General features: G+C 38.9%; 2 protein-coding genes across 3 annotated transcripts in view; both read left to right on the top strand.

Annotated features, from left to right (window-relative positions):
- Positions 1–1874, top strand: part of LOC106311072 (peroxidase 10) — a 7463-nt gene extending 5589 nt beyond the window's left edge. Inside the window, exon 4 of the mRNA XM_013748299.1 lies at positions 1186–1874. Coding sequence (XP_013603753.1) covers positions 1186–1601 — 416 coding nt within the window. The 3' untranslated portion in view covers positions 1602–1874. The remainder of the gene's footprint in view (positions 1–1185) is intronic.
- Positions 1875–7613: 5739 nt separating this feature from the next.
- Positions 7614–10687, top strand: LOC106307518 (CDPK-related kinase 8). 2 transcript variants are annotated; one of them, XM_013744498.1, is made up of 10 exons: positions 7614–8284; positions 8368–8498; positions 8567–8608; positions 8690–8798; positions 8887–8944; positions 9275–9571; positions 9667–9782; positions 9854–10024; positions 10100–10267; positions 10336–10687. In XM_013744498.1, the coding sequence occupies exons 1-10, from the start codon at positions 7766–7768 to the stop codon at positions 10477–10479; spliced, it is 1755 nt and encodes a 584-aa protein (XP_013599952.1). In that variant the 5' UTR covers positions 7614–7765; the 3' UTR covers positions 10480–10687. The 2 variants fall into 2 exon arrangements, with proteins under 2 accessions (XP_013599952.1, XP_013599951.1); XM_013744497.1 differs by having other exon boundaries at positions 8866–8944.
- The last annotated feature ends 2951 nt before the right edge of the window (positions 10688–13638 follow it).

Here is a 13638-nt window from a genome sequence, read left to right as displayed (position 1 = left end):
TTTTTTCAATACTATATATATAGTAAAACCAGTAATACTAGTAATATTTGTAAACATAGTAATACCAGTAGTATCAGTAATACCACGTTGCCTTAGTAAAACGGGTTATCTTAGTAATACCCAGAAATTATCCTTGCACAAATTAATCAAGTTTTTAGTCCGATTTTGTTCGGATTTTACATTACCCATGTTATATAATTCATATTAATGAAATTACACCGAAGAAATCATCAAAACGGGCTCAAAACGTACATAAAATATACCCTAAAACCAATAAATACAGTTTACAAAATCCTTTTAAATCTCTTAAAATTTGCATTCAACCTTTCTTTTGTTACACTAGCCGATATATACACTTATTTTTATAAGTATTCCAGCAAAAATTTAATCAAAAACGGACATAAATTAAACCCGAAATTCATATACACAGTTTTTAAATTCATTTTTTCTCTTTCAAATTTTCATCAATTCTTACTTTTTTAGGTTACCCATGGTTTACACAAACATTTAAAAGATATTTCACACAAAATTTCATGAAAAACGGACAAGAATTACCTGATGTTAAAGCTTCAAAATCGCCAATGAAGGATGAGGAAGAAGAGCTCTTCACGCTGACAGAGGAGAGAGGAGAGGAAACATGAAGACATGTGGGCCAAGGTAAATCTGATTGGTTAAGGTTGTTTGTGGACCCCATTTGGTTGTTGTGTTTGGTTGAGTGTATTTAATTGAAAAATTAAATGAATTAATGAGGTGGAGAAGAAATATATTAAAGAAAGAAAGGCTAGTATAGGGAATTCAAAGACAAAGGGGTAATGGGAAAAGAGAAGGGACAAGAAGAATGAATTTTTTTCCATAAGGGCATTTGGAGTTAGTCTCCGTGTCAAATCCAGCTAGCCCATTTCGTTTAGTTTAAAAGTGCATAATTAAAACGAAGGCTTTTATTTATAGAAGATGATTACTTTTTTTTTTATCTTTTTTGCAAAATTAACTAATTTAAAATACTCACATATCAATATATTCCAGAAATAAATAAGCAAAACCGATTGTTTTGTATGTTCTGAAAATACAACAAAATAAAATAGTAAACCATCATTTTATTTATTTTAGTTCATCATTTGGCATATGCATCATTCTTTTAGACTTGCACTATTTTGTAATATGATTGATCTGATGATATACGTGTAGGAGCGCATACTATAGGATTTGCACAATGTTTCGTGTTCAAGCACCGGCTCTTCAACTTCAAGGGCTCAGGACAGCCTGACCCAAACCTAGCTGCCTCCTCAGATCTTCTCTCAAAGCTAACGGACACATGTCCTAATGTAGACTCATCTAACTCTAACCTTGCTCCTCTTGACGCAGCTAGTGTTGTCAAGTTCGACAATGCTTATTATGTGAACCTCATGAACAACGTTGGACTGCTTGATTCCGATCAAATCCTTATGTCGGATTCCAACGCAGCTGCTTTGGTGAAGTCGTACAGCGAGAATCCGTACTTGTTCTCGGGAGATTTCGCGGTTTCAATGGTTAAAATGGGGAATATTGGAGTTATGACCGGAAGTGATGGAGTGATTAGAGCAAGGTGTGGATTTCCAGGTTAAGTTATATGGACCACTTTGAACGTAAACACTCGATCCAAATCAATCTATAACATACGTAGAACTAATCTAGCTTTAAAAACTATGAATATAATCATATAGACCAATGTCAATGAATAAAGTATGTTCATATATGGTGTAAAATCAGCCTTTTGTACATATGATGGATCACATAGACAAAAAATACTTGGAGTTGTATGTGTGTTTGTGTGTAGTGGAATATGCCTTTGTCGTGTTTCAAATAAAAAAGGAATATGTATTTGTCTTTGTATTTTACTAGTACTTGTATCCTAAAAATTAAACTCTCTCACTTGTTGTATAACAAATATGAAATAGTCTTTAATTAGTTCTCGAAATTTATATTGTCTTCGATTTGGTTCTATCTAATGGTTATACCGCCAAAGTCCTAGACTCATAGCAAACCATATACTTCAGGAATCCTTTTCTTTTCCGATTTGTTACATATATTTCTTTAAACTAAGAATATCTAATGGTTATACCGCCAAAGTCCTAGACTCATAGCAAACCATATACTTCAGGGATCCTTTTCTTTTCCGATTTGTTACATATATTTCTTTAAACTAAGAATCGAAGAATTACGTGTATACACATACTATCTTTCACAACAACCAAACATCTAAACGTGAAAAGGAAAAATAGAACACGTTGGACATAGCTGGAGTCTTCAAAATTAATAAAATTCTTAATTAAATACAGCTTGTTTTTAAAAGAAACGAAGAACAATTAAATACAACTCGTTTTTAAAAGAAACGAACAAACTAATTGTTGTAACGTACCTGAGAAGGAACAGGTGAATAAAAACGATGTAACTATGACACAGATATTTAACGTGGTTTACCCTTAGAGTTACGTCTACGGGCAGATCTTATAATTAGAGGCGATATTGAGCTTACAGAATGCAAGTTTGGGGTTATTTCGAATATAAGATATATATAATAGCATCTCACATCTAAAACCCTAGTCTAAACGGACTAATGGGGCCCACGATTAGATGTAAAATTCATAATAACTTTATGCAATGCTCTTGATGCAACCGGGTCGGTATGATGTACGTGATGTAACAACTATCACCTAAATATAACATCCAGATTCAAGGCACATCAACAAATCTCCACTTTGACTTGAATCCTCCCAATAACAGATGTACCAGATTTACCTTCAAGTGCCAAATGTACCATATGCGCTTCTCTGCGCCAGATGTACCATCGTCCTCTTTGCCTTAGATGTCCCTTCGGATCAGATATGATGCTAAGACAAACCAGACGCCCTTTAACAACCAGATGCTGAACGAGAGCCAGACGTTCGTCATCAACCAGATGTCCCGACAGACCAGATGTCCCGACAGACCAGATGTCCTAATGGACCAGACGTCCCAATGGGTCAGATGTCCCAACGGACCATACGCTCCAACGGGCTAGATGTCCCAACGGACCAGACGCCCCAACGGACCAGATGCCCCAACGGGCCAGATGTCCTTTCGGACCAGATGCCTCAACGGGCCAGATGTCCTTTCAGACCAGATGCCCCAACGGGCCAGATGTCCTTTCGGACCAGATGCCCCAACGGGCTAAATCATATACATGGTGAGATGAACATTCGCAGTGCACGGAATACTGATAGGATCACCTGAAGACATCACGAACCTTGTCAACACTTCATTAATGTAGGTTTTCTGTGACAAGAACAACTTCTTCTCCCTATTTCTGAAGATATCCATCTCTAAAATCTTCTTTGTTGCACCCAAATCCTTCATCTCAACTTCAAAACACAGAAGCTCCAACTTCTCGATGTCACACATCTTCTCTTCAGCTATCAACATGTCATCCACGTAGAATACCTAGATGAACGTCGCATCCTTCAACTTACTCACGTAGACACACCAATCAAAAAGACTTTGTAGCCTAACTTTATTATATATCTGTCAGATTTCTTGTACCATTGTCTGGGAGACTGCTTAAGTCCACAAAGTGACTTCTGAAGCTTACACACATAGTCTTCTTTTCCAGAAACTCGAAAACCATCCGACTGAGTTATATATATATCTTCTCTATCTCTCCATGAAGAAACACAGTCTTCACATCAAGTTGCTCAAGCTCCAAGTCGTGACGTGCTACCAGCGCTAGCAACACTCTGATGAAAGTATGTCTAACCACCGATGAGAATATCTCATTGTAGCCCACTTCCTCTCTCTGACTGATATCTCTTGCAACAACCCGAGCTTTATACTTAACTCCTTCTGCCGGTCATGCTCCATCTATAATCTTGAAGACCCACTTGTATGTAACATTCCTTCTCCCCGATGGTAATGTGATCAGATCCCATGTATGATTTTTCTGATGAGACTCCACGTCTCTCGTTGCAACATGTCGTTTCTCAGACTCGGTACTAGAAACATCTTTCATGTAAATGGATGACGGATTCACTTCTTCTACAACCTGAAATGCATAACCCACCATATCATCAAAATGATATCTCTCTGGTGGTCTGACATCAACCCTTCTTGGTCGATCCTTCGTGATGCTACACTCTGTAGCATCTGGCGGTTGAGTCTCTGTAGACTCCAACTGAACATCTTCTACACACTCCTCTTGATTTTCTGTGTGTTCCTTCACATCGATCACTTCATGATCATCTTGCAGCTCCACCTATTTATCAGTGCTATCTTTCTCTTCTTCTTAACTGGACCCTGAGCTTCTAACCATGGATGATTCATCGAAGACAACATTCCTACTTAAAACCACTTGGTTTTCTGATGGAGTCTAGACCCTGAATCCTTTGACCCCATCACCATAGCCTATAAACACTCTTAAAATTGAATATTTCGCAGATCTTCATGACCACATCTCGAAAGGTATCCTGCACTCGATGCCTGTGTGGGGACTAAAATTTATCAAGTAGAAAGTCGTATTAACTGCTTCAGCCCAAAACCGCTTCTCCAAATCAGCACTCGAGAGCACATCGCTCTCTCTAGCATTATCTGGTTTATCTGTTTTGCAACACCATCCCGCTGTGGTGTTCCCCTGTCTGTAAGATCCGTGGCAAATGTTGCATCCTTACAAAACTGTTTGAACTCTTTCAAGCAGAATTCCAAACCAATACCAGAATGAAGCAGATCTTGCTTCGACAGATGTTGCATCCCACGATCATCTATATGTCCAAACCTCATATGCCATAGCTTAGTTATATCTTCCTCTGTGATCTCTAGTGATGCAACATTTTCTGAACCGGTAACCATTGTACCCTTTAGCAAATACAGAGTACCGTTCATAAAACCCCTCATAATCACATCAGAACCCTTGTAGACATTCATAACTCCATTGTCACCCGAATATTTAAACCCTCTACTGTCCAGAAGACTCACGGATATCAATTTTTTTTGTCATTGATGGAACATGCCTAACCTTGTTCAATATGCAGAATCTACCATCATGTGTCCTGAGCTTGATTGAGCCGATCCAAGCAATCTTGCAGGCAAAATCGTTTACCATCTTAATCTTGCTGTAAAGTGCCTCTGTGTACTAAAGAAAACACTCTATCCTCGGTGTCATATGGTAGGATGCTCATGTGTCAAGAACCCACACATCAGAAGAGTGTGTGTGTCCGTGCACAACAAGAGTGATGTCATCGTCAGACTTGGTTTCATCCTCGGCTACTGCAACAGACCTAAACTGCTGCTCCTTCATCTTGGGAAGCTGACTTCCAATGTCCCTTCTCTTTGCAATAGTTTCAAATATTATATGGTTTAAGACTCTTTGGGAACGACTTCCTATCTTTTGAAGTCCTTCTATTCCCATGTCCCTTCACACCACTCATAAACAATTATGATGCTTGATTGTCTGTCCCTGAGCTGGATGCCTTATGGTGCAATTCCCGACTATGAAGCACCAACCTAACTTCTTTCAGTTTCACTGTATCTTTGCCAATAATGAACGATTGCAAGAAGTTCTCAGAGGAGTTTGGCAGAGATACCAAGATGATTAGTGTCGCATTTTCATCCTCCACCTTAACATCGATGTTACGCAGGCTCCAGTAATGTCAAATTTAACTTGTCAAGATAGTCGTTAAGGTCAATACCTTCTTGCATACGCAAGGCGAAAGAGGTGTTGCATCAGAAGTAGCTAATTCGTTAGAGATTTTGTCATGTACAAACTCTCCAACTTCTGCCACAAACTAGCAGCCATTTTCTCATCCGACACTTCGATGATTATCTCGTCTTCTAGACAGAATAAAATTGTTGAGAACGCATTCTCTTCCAGAGCCTCCAAATCAGCTGCTTCAGAATTTTTATTTGACAATGGTCCCTAGATGCCTTGTTGCTTAAGCAACGCCTGCATCTTGATCTGCCAAAGACTGAAGCTATTTCTCCCATTAAACTTCTCGATCTTCGTGATTATTTCAGACATTGCGATATTGGGTTTACAGAGTGCAAGTTCATGGTTACTTCGAATACAAGATATATATAATAGCATCTCACATCTAAACCCTAAGCCCACGATCAAATATAACATTTATAATAACTTGATGCAACGCGCTTAATGCAACCGAATCAGTATGATGTACGTGCATCACCTAGATGTAACATCCAGATTCAAAGCACATCAATATTAATCATGAAAATAGATACTTGAAAAAGAAATACATATTTATCAGTCCCCAGTTCAAACAAATCAAATTTCAAGTATCTCAACATTAATTTCAGAATTGTTTTTTTGGTAAACTGTTAAATTTAATACCAGAATTGATTGCATATATCTATCAGAGAAATACGTTTCTATGAGTTAAAAAGAAGCAATTAAGCATTAAATGATGGCATGAATTTCTAACAAATCCAAATGGAAGCAACCAACTTTTTAGGTATTGCTTGTTGATTACTGGTTGGAGAACATTAATTTAAAATCATTAAATTTCCTCCAACGACTTCAAGAGATTATTAAGAGAGAGTTAGTGGAAAAATGAAAATATATACATCATATACATATATATATAAGTCCAAAGAAAAATACATCACTTAAGGTGATTTTAAATGTTTTCAATCTATTATTACATATACACATCATCTAGTGGTTAGGTTACACACATCATCTTGTTAGATTACAAGAACACACATCCAAGAAAATATAAACTAAAAATACCGAATTTAATTAGACTTATAAACTTAAAGGTAGCTGCCAAAAGAACATAAATGAGATATAGTCATTGCAAGTTTGATCAATCTTACTTTCTTTATTTACAAAAAAAGTTTGATCAATTTTAAATTATGTTTAAGAAAGTAGCTAGCACATATTTTTTTTTACGAGCTTAATATTTTACACATATATATACATATATATAATCGTGATATCTTGAACCAAGGTCGAAATCCCATTGATCTTTGAGTTCTGATTTCTAAACTGATGGTGAATATTTCAACATTAGAATTGGTTGTTATTGGCTCAAATTTAAATTTTATTTATCAACATTTTAAAGTAATAATTTTTTTTTAAAGTAATAACTCACTAAACATGTTTATTTGTGTCCAATAACATTGGTTTAACTGGTTTAAAATTCAGAATTTGTTATAAAAATTGGTTATAACGTTTTTTTTTAACCACAGTTATAACGTTATTTAAACCGGAACAAAATATACAATTCATCATAATATTTTAGTTTCAAAATCTGTATTAATCTCTTTCTGTCCGTAGGCACACACACATGTATACAATATTCAGTAGTATGCCAAAACATAGGAGTATTTCTACAATGTTACATACTTAATCATCCTTAATCATACTCACCAACTGTTATCTATAATTTGTTTACTTCAAAGATTCTGCTACAGCATTCAATTGAATTTAACCAAAAGATGCAACCCAAAAAATGATCTCACCACCGTTGAAAAAAACGACCTTATTAAAAAAAAAAAAAAAAAAAGATCGTAAGTTTAACAAAACGTAATAAATTAAGACAATAAATACGTGGCAGGAAAATGATCTCATCACTACCCCCATTTTCAGATTCAAAATTCAATTTCTTTAACTGTTTCACTTCTCATGTGATCTATTTGCTCTCTATCTCTCTTCTCTACACTCTCTAAAAATCAGAACTTTGATAGATAGCATTACTCTGTTTCTTCAACAAAGTTACTTCCTTTTCTTTCGCCGGAGATCATGGGAGGCTGCACCTCCAAACCCTCTACCTCCGGCAGACCTGATAACCCTTTCTTCCCCGGCAACGACTATCCCCTAATTGACAATCCCACCCCTTCAGCAGCAAAGGCCTCTCCTTTCTTCCCCTTCTACACTCCTAGCCCTGCCCGCCACCGCCGCAACAAGAGCCGTGACGTCACCGGCGGAGAGAGCAAGAGCGTGACGAGCACGCCGCTCCGTCAATTACGGCGCGCGTTCAACCCTCCCTCTCCGGCGAAACACATCCGCGCGGCGCTACGGCGGAGGAAGGGCAAAAAGGAAGCTGCTTTATCGGCGGAAGCGACGGAGGCTCCGCCGCAGGAGGAGGGAGAGGAGCTAGGGCTGGACAAAAGGTTTGGTTTTGCAAAGGATTTCCACAGTAGAGTGGAGTTGGGGGATGAGATTGGTCGAGGGCATTTTGGGTATACTTGCTCTGCTAAGTTCAGGAAAGGTGAGCTCAAAGGTCAAGTGGTTGCTGTTAAGATCATCCCCAAATCTAAGGTAAAAAAAAAATAAACCCTTTCTTTTTTTTGATGATTGCATACTCCAAAACATAATTTTCTTATGATTCATTGTGTGGTTAGATGACAAGTGCAATAGCTATAGAAGATGTGAGAAGGGAAGTGAAGATTCTACAGGCTTTATCTGGACATAAGAATCTGGTTCAGTTCTATGATGCATTTGAGGACAATGCTAACGTCTACATTGCCATGGAGTAAGCAAACTTTTGTTACCAGATGAATCAGTTAGATTTAAAGAATTAAAGTAACTTGAATTTTGCAGGCTATGTGAAGGCGGTGAACTACTTGACAGAATCCTAGCAAGGTGTGTGCTATTTTAAGTTTAAAGCATTTGGAAACATATGGTTAGAGATTGGTTCTGAAGTTTCATATTGTTTTTTTGTAGGGGAGGGAAGTACTCAGAGGATGATGCAAAACCAGTGATTATACAAATACTAAACGTTGTAGCTTTTTGTCATCTCCAAGGAGTTGTTCATAGAGATCTTAAACCAGAGGTGAGGCACAGTTTTTTTTGTAAACCAGAAAGAAGATTATCTCTTTAATGTTTTCTTTGATCATCAGAACTTCTTGTACACTTCCAAGGAGGAGAACTCTCAGCTTAAAGCCATAGACTTTGGCTTGTCAGATTTTGTCAAACCAGGTTCATAATCATATTTCACTATGTCAACTACTCTCTCCGTTTCATTTTATATATATTTCTTAAGTTTTTTCACACAGATTAAGAAATCATTAAATTTCATCTTTTACCCCTAGTTAATACATTGTTTTGTTTGATTATGTTTATTAAGGAGCTAAAAGAATAGCCAGAAAATTGGAAAAATTAGCAATTAAATGCATTGAAAACATACATTTAAAATGAAAAATTTTAAACTCTAGAACGACAATTAATCTGAAAAGCAGGGAGTATTTCTTTTTTTATTATGGTTAATAAACTAAAAAATGGTCTGTTGTGTTCTTTAATTTGAAAAAGATGAGAGACTCAACGATATAGTTGGAAGTGCATACTACGTAGCTCCTGAAGTTCTACACAGATCATACACAACAGAAGCAGATGTATGGAGCATTGGAGTCATAGCATACATTCTACTATGTGGCAGCCGTCCGTTTTGGGCAAGAACAGAATCCGGAATCTTCAGAGCTGTTCTTAAAGCTGACCCTAGTTTCGATGAAGCTCCTTGGCCCTTCTTGTCCTCTGAAGCTAAAGATTTTGTTAAGCGGTTATTGTTTAAGGATCCCCGGAGAAGAATGTCAGCTTCCCAAGCCTTGAGTCAGTTCATTTTTAAACCTCACAAGCTCTTTATTTATAGATATAATATTTTTTCTCTTTTGGTAGTCACAGTTCGTTTTTTATATTTTATACAGTGCATCCTTGGATCCGTGGTTATGATAGGGACATGAATATACCTTTTGATATCCTCATCTTTAGGCAGATAAAGGCCTACTTGCGATCTTCTTCATTGCGCAAAGCTGCTTTGAGGGTATGTTTTTAAGCACTGAAGAACATTGTCTGAAGACTAGTTTCTGACCATTGTGTTCTTTCTTTCTACAGGCATTGTCCAAGACACTAATTACTGATGAGATTATTTACCTGAAAACTCAATTTTCTTTCCTCTCACCGAACAAAGATGGCTTCATCACTTTGGGAAGCATTAGATCGTCACTCTCAAGCAATGCCACAGATGAAATGAAGGAGACTCGAATCCCAGAGTTTCTTGCTTTGGTAAGAAACGTTTAGTAGATACTATAAACGGTTTTGGTTGTAACGCCTCTTATCAATGACTTGTCATTTGTACAGCTAAATGGACTTCAACACAGAGGAATGGACTTTGCAGAGTTTTGTGCAGCGGCAATAAACGTTCATCAGCACGAGTCGCTTGATTGTTGGGAAGAGAGCATTCGTCATGCTTATGAGCTATTTGAAAGGAATGGAAACAGAGCTATCGTTATTGAAGAACTCGCATCTGTAAGCTAAGCAGTGTTTGCTTTCTTTGCCTATTAAAGATGACAACATGTTGTTTTCTGAGTATGCAGGAACTTGGGGTTGGACCAGCTATAACAGTACATTCGGTTCTACATGATTGGATAAGACACACAGATGGGAAGCTGAGCTTCTTTGGGTTTGCTAAACTCTTACATGGTGTCTCTGTTCGGCCCTCGGTGAAAACTACACGGTGAAGAACCAACACACTGACAAAGCCAAAAGAGAGGATGTCAAGAGCTTTACTTTGATTCTTTGGATCAGTAGTGAGCATTGTAAAAGGGAATATAAAGTTTCCTAAAAGAGAAGTTGTACGAAGACTTGTTGTAATAAAAATAGTAACCACAGTGACTCTCACTCTCTGTGTGAAGTCAAGAGAAAGATAAAAGAGGGAATTTTACCCACAGTGACTCTCACTCTCTTTGTGTCTCTGTTGAGTCGGTTTATCTCCAAACACACATCCAGCAGAAATATACAAAAAGGCATTCATTGATTAATGAAAGAATCATGTGAGATTTTGGACTACAAAAAGAACATAATATTGAACTAAAGAATAATACAAACTCAAACTCTTATCAGTACCGAAGCTTGAACATGTTTGAGTTGTATCAGTTTGGTCTCATCTGAGAGGCAGACCTCATCCAAGATCAAACAAGACTTTCCTCAAATTACATACTAACACGTGGTAACTCGTAAATTTGCTGCAACAATAACTGTTGTGACGGACGTGAGAAGGAATAGATGCGGAAACAGATGAATAAAAGCGATGTAACTACGACACAAATATTTAACGTGGTTCACCACTAGAGGTACGTCCACGTGTAAAGAGAGATCTTATTATTGGAGGCGATATTGAGCTTACAAAGTGCAAGTTTAAAGTTACTTCGAATACAAGATATATATAGTAGCATCACGTATCTAAAACCCTAGACTTTATGGACTCATGGGCCTAAGCCCACGATCAGATGTAACATCCATAATAACTTGATGCAACGCTCTTGATGCAACCGAGTCGGTATGATGTACATGATGTAACATCTATCACCTAGATGTAACATCCAGATTCAAGGCATATCAACAAATCTCCACATTGACTTGAATCCTCCCAATAACAGATGTACCAGATGCACCTTCAAGTGCCAGATGTACCAGATACGTGTCTCTGCACCAGATGTACCAGATGCGCCATCAGCGCTAAATGTACCATATGCACTTTCAAATGCCCGATGCACCATCAACGCCCGATGTACCAAATGCGTTCTTCAAACGCCAAATGTACCATCGCTCTTTTTGCCTCAGATGTCCCTTCGGACCAGATGTGTTGCTATGACGAACCAAACACCCTTTAACAGCCAGATGCTCAACTAGAGGCAGACGTTCGTCATCAGCCGGATGTCCCAACGGACCAGATGTCCCAACGGACCAGATGTCCCAACAGACTAGATGCCCCAACGGGCCAGATGTTCCAACGGACTAGATGCCCCAACGGGCCAGATGTCCCAACGGACCAGACGCCCCAACGGGCCAGATGTCCTTGCGGACCAGATGCCCCAACGGGCCAGAAGTCCTTGCGGACCAGATGCCCCGACGGGCATGATGCCTCAACGGGCCAGATGCCCCAACGGGCTAAACCATATACATGGTGAGATGATTATTTGCAGTGCACAATGTACTGATATGTTCACCTGAAGACATCACGAACCTTGTCAACACCTCATTAATATAGGCTTTCTGTGACAAGAACTCCTTCTCCCTATCTCTGAAGATCTCCATCCCTAGAATCTTCTTTGCTGCACCCAAGTCCTTCATCTCAACTTCAGAACCTAGAAGCTTCAGCTTCTCGATGTCACACTTCTCTTCAGCTAACAACATGTCATCCACGTAGAGTACCAAACATATGAATGTTGCATCCTTCAACTTACTCACGCAGACACACCAATCGTAAGGACTTTTGATGTACCCCAACTTGATTATATATCCGTTTAATCTCTTGTACCATCCTCTGAGAGCCTGCTTAAATCCACAAAGTGACTTATGAAGCGTACACACATAGTCATTTTTTTCAGGAACTCGACAACCATCTGGCTGAGTCATGTATATCTCCTCTAGCTCTCCATGAAGAAACACTGTCTTCACATCAAATTGCTCAAGCTCCAAGTCCTGGTGTGCTACCAGCGCTAGCAACACTCTGATGAAAGTATCTCTGACCACAGGTGAGAACATCTCATTGTAGTCTACTCCCTCTCTCTGACTGAACCCTCTTGCAACAACCCGAGCTTTATGCTTAACTCCTTCTGCCAGTGATGCTCCATCCTTAATCTTGAAGACCCAGTTGCATGTAACATCCCTTCTCCCCGATGGTAATGTGACCAGATCCCATGTATGATTCTTCTAATGAAACTCCACGTCTCTTGTTGCAACATGCCGTTTCTCAGACTCGGGACTAGAAACAGCTTCCATGTAAGTGGATGACGCATCCACTTCCTCTGCAACCTGAAGTGCATAACCCACCATATCATCAAAGTGATATCTCTTTGGTGGCCTTACATCAACCCTTCTTGGTCGATCTTTCACGATGCTACGCTCTGTAACATCAAGCGGTTGAATCTTCGTAGATCCAACTGAACATCTTCTACACGCTCCACTTGATTTTCTGTGTGTGCCTGCACATCTATCACTTCATGATCATCTTGCAGCTCCACCTGTTTATCAATGCTACCCTTTTCTACTTCTGAACTTGACCTGAGCTTCTAACCATAGATGCTTCATCGAAGACACCATTCCTGCTTAGAACCATTCCGTTTTCTGATGGAGACCAGACCATGTATCTCTTGATTCCATCACCGTAGCCCATAAATACTCTTAAAAGTGAATATTCAGCAGACCTATCTGACCACACCTCAGAAGGTATCCTCCACTCGATGCATGTGTGGGAAACAAGATTTATCAAGTAGCAAGCCATGTTAACTGCTTCAGCCCAAAACCGCTTCTCCAAACCAGCACTCGAGAGCATGCACATCGCTCTCTCTAGCATTATCTGGTTTATCCATTTTGCAACACCATCCCGATGTGGTGTTCCCCTGTTTGTAAGATGCTTGGCAGATGTTGCATCCTTACAAAACTGTTTAAACTCTTCCGAGTAGAGTTCCAAACCAATATCAGAATGAAACATATCTTGCTTCGGCAGATGCTGCATCCCACGCTCACCCATATGTACAAGCCTCATATGCCATAGCTTAGTCATATCTTCCTTTAGGATCTTTGGCGATGCAACATTTGCTGAACCGGTAACCGTTGTACCCTTCAGAAAATACAGAGTACCGTTCATGAAACCCTTCAGAATCACATCAGAACCC

Source organism: Brassica oleracea, chromosome C8 (genome assembly GCF_000695525.1).
Source record: "Brassica oleracea var. oleracea cultivar TO1000 chromosome C8, BOL, whole genome shotgun sequence".
Lineage (NCBI taxonomy): Eukaryota > Viridiplantae > Streptophyta > Magnoliopsida > Brassicales > Brassicaceae > Brassica > Brassica oleracea.
This window is presented reverse-complemented; position numbering and strand designations above follow the sequence as displayed.

What these genes read in the sequence shown, in the direction of transcription:
- LOC106307518 (XM_013744497.1), top strand. Translation starts at nt 7,766, where the DNA reads ATGGGAGGCTGCACCTCCAAACCCTCTACCTCCGGCAGACCTGATAAC. An exon ending in AACGTCTACATTGCCATGGA is followed by an intron (nt 8,499 to 8,566) that starts GTAAGCAAACTT and finishes TGAATTTTGCAG; the next exon opens with GCTATGTGAAGGCGGTGAAC. An exon ending in GTCAGATTTTGTCAAACCAG is followed by an intron (nt 8,945 to 9,274) that starts GTTCATAATCAT and finishes AATTTGAAAAAG; the next exon opens with ATGAGAGACTCAACGATATA.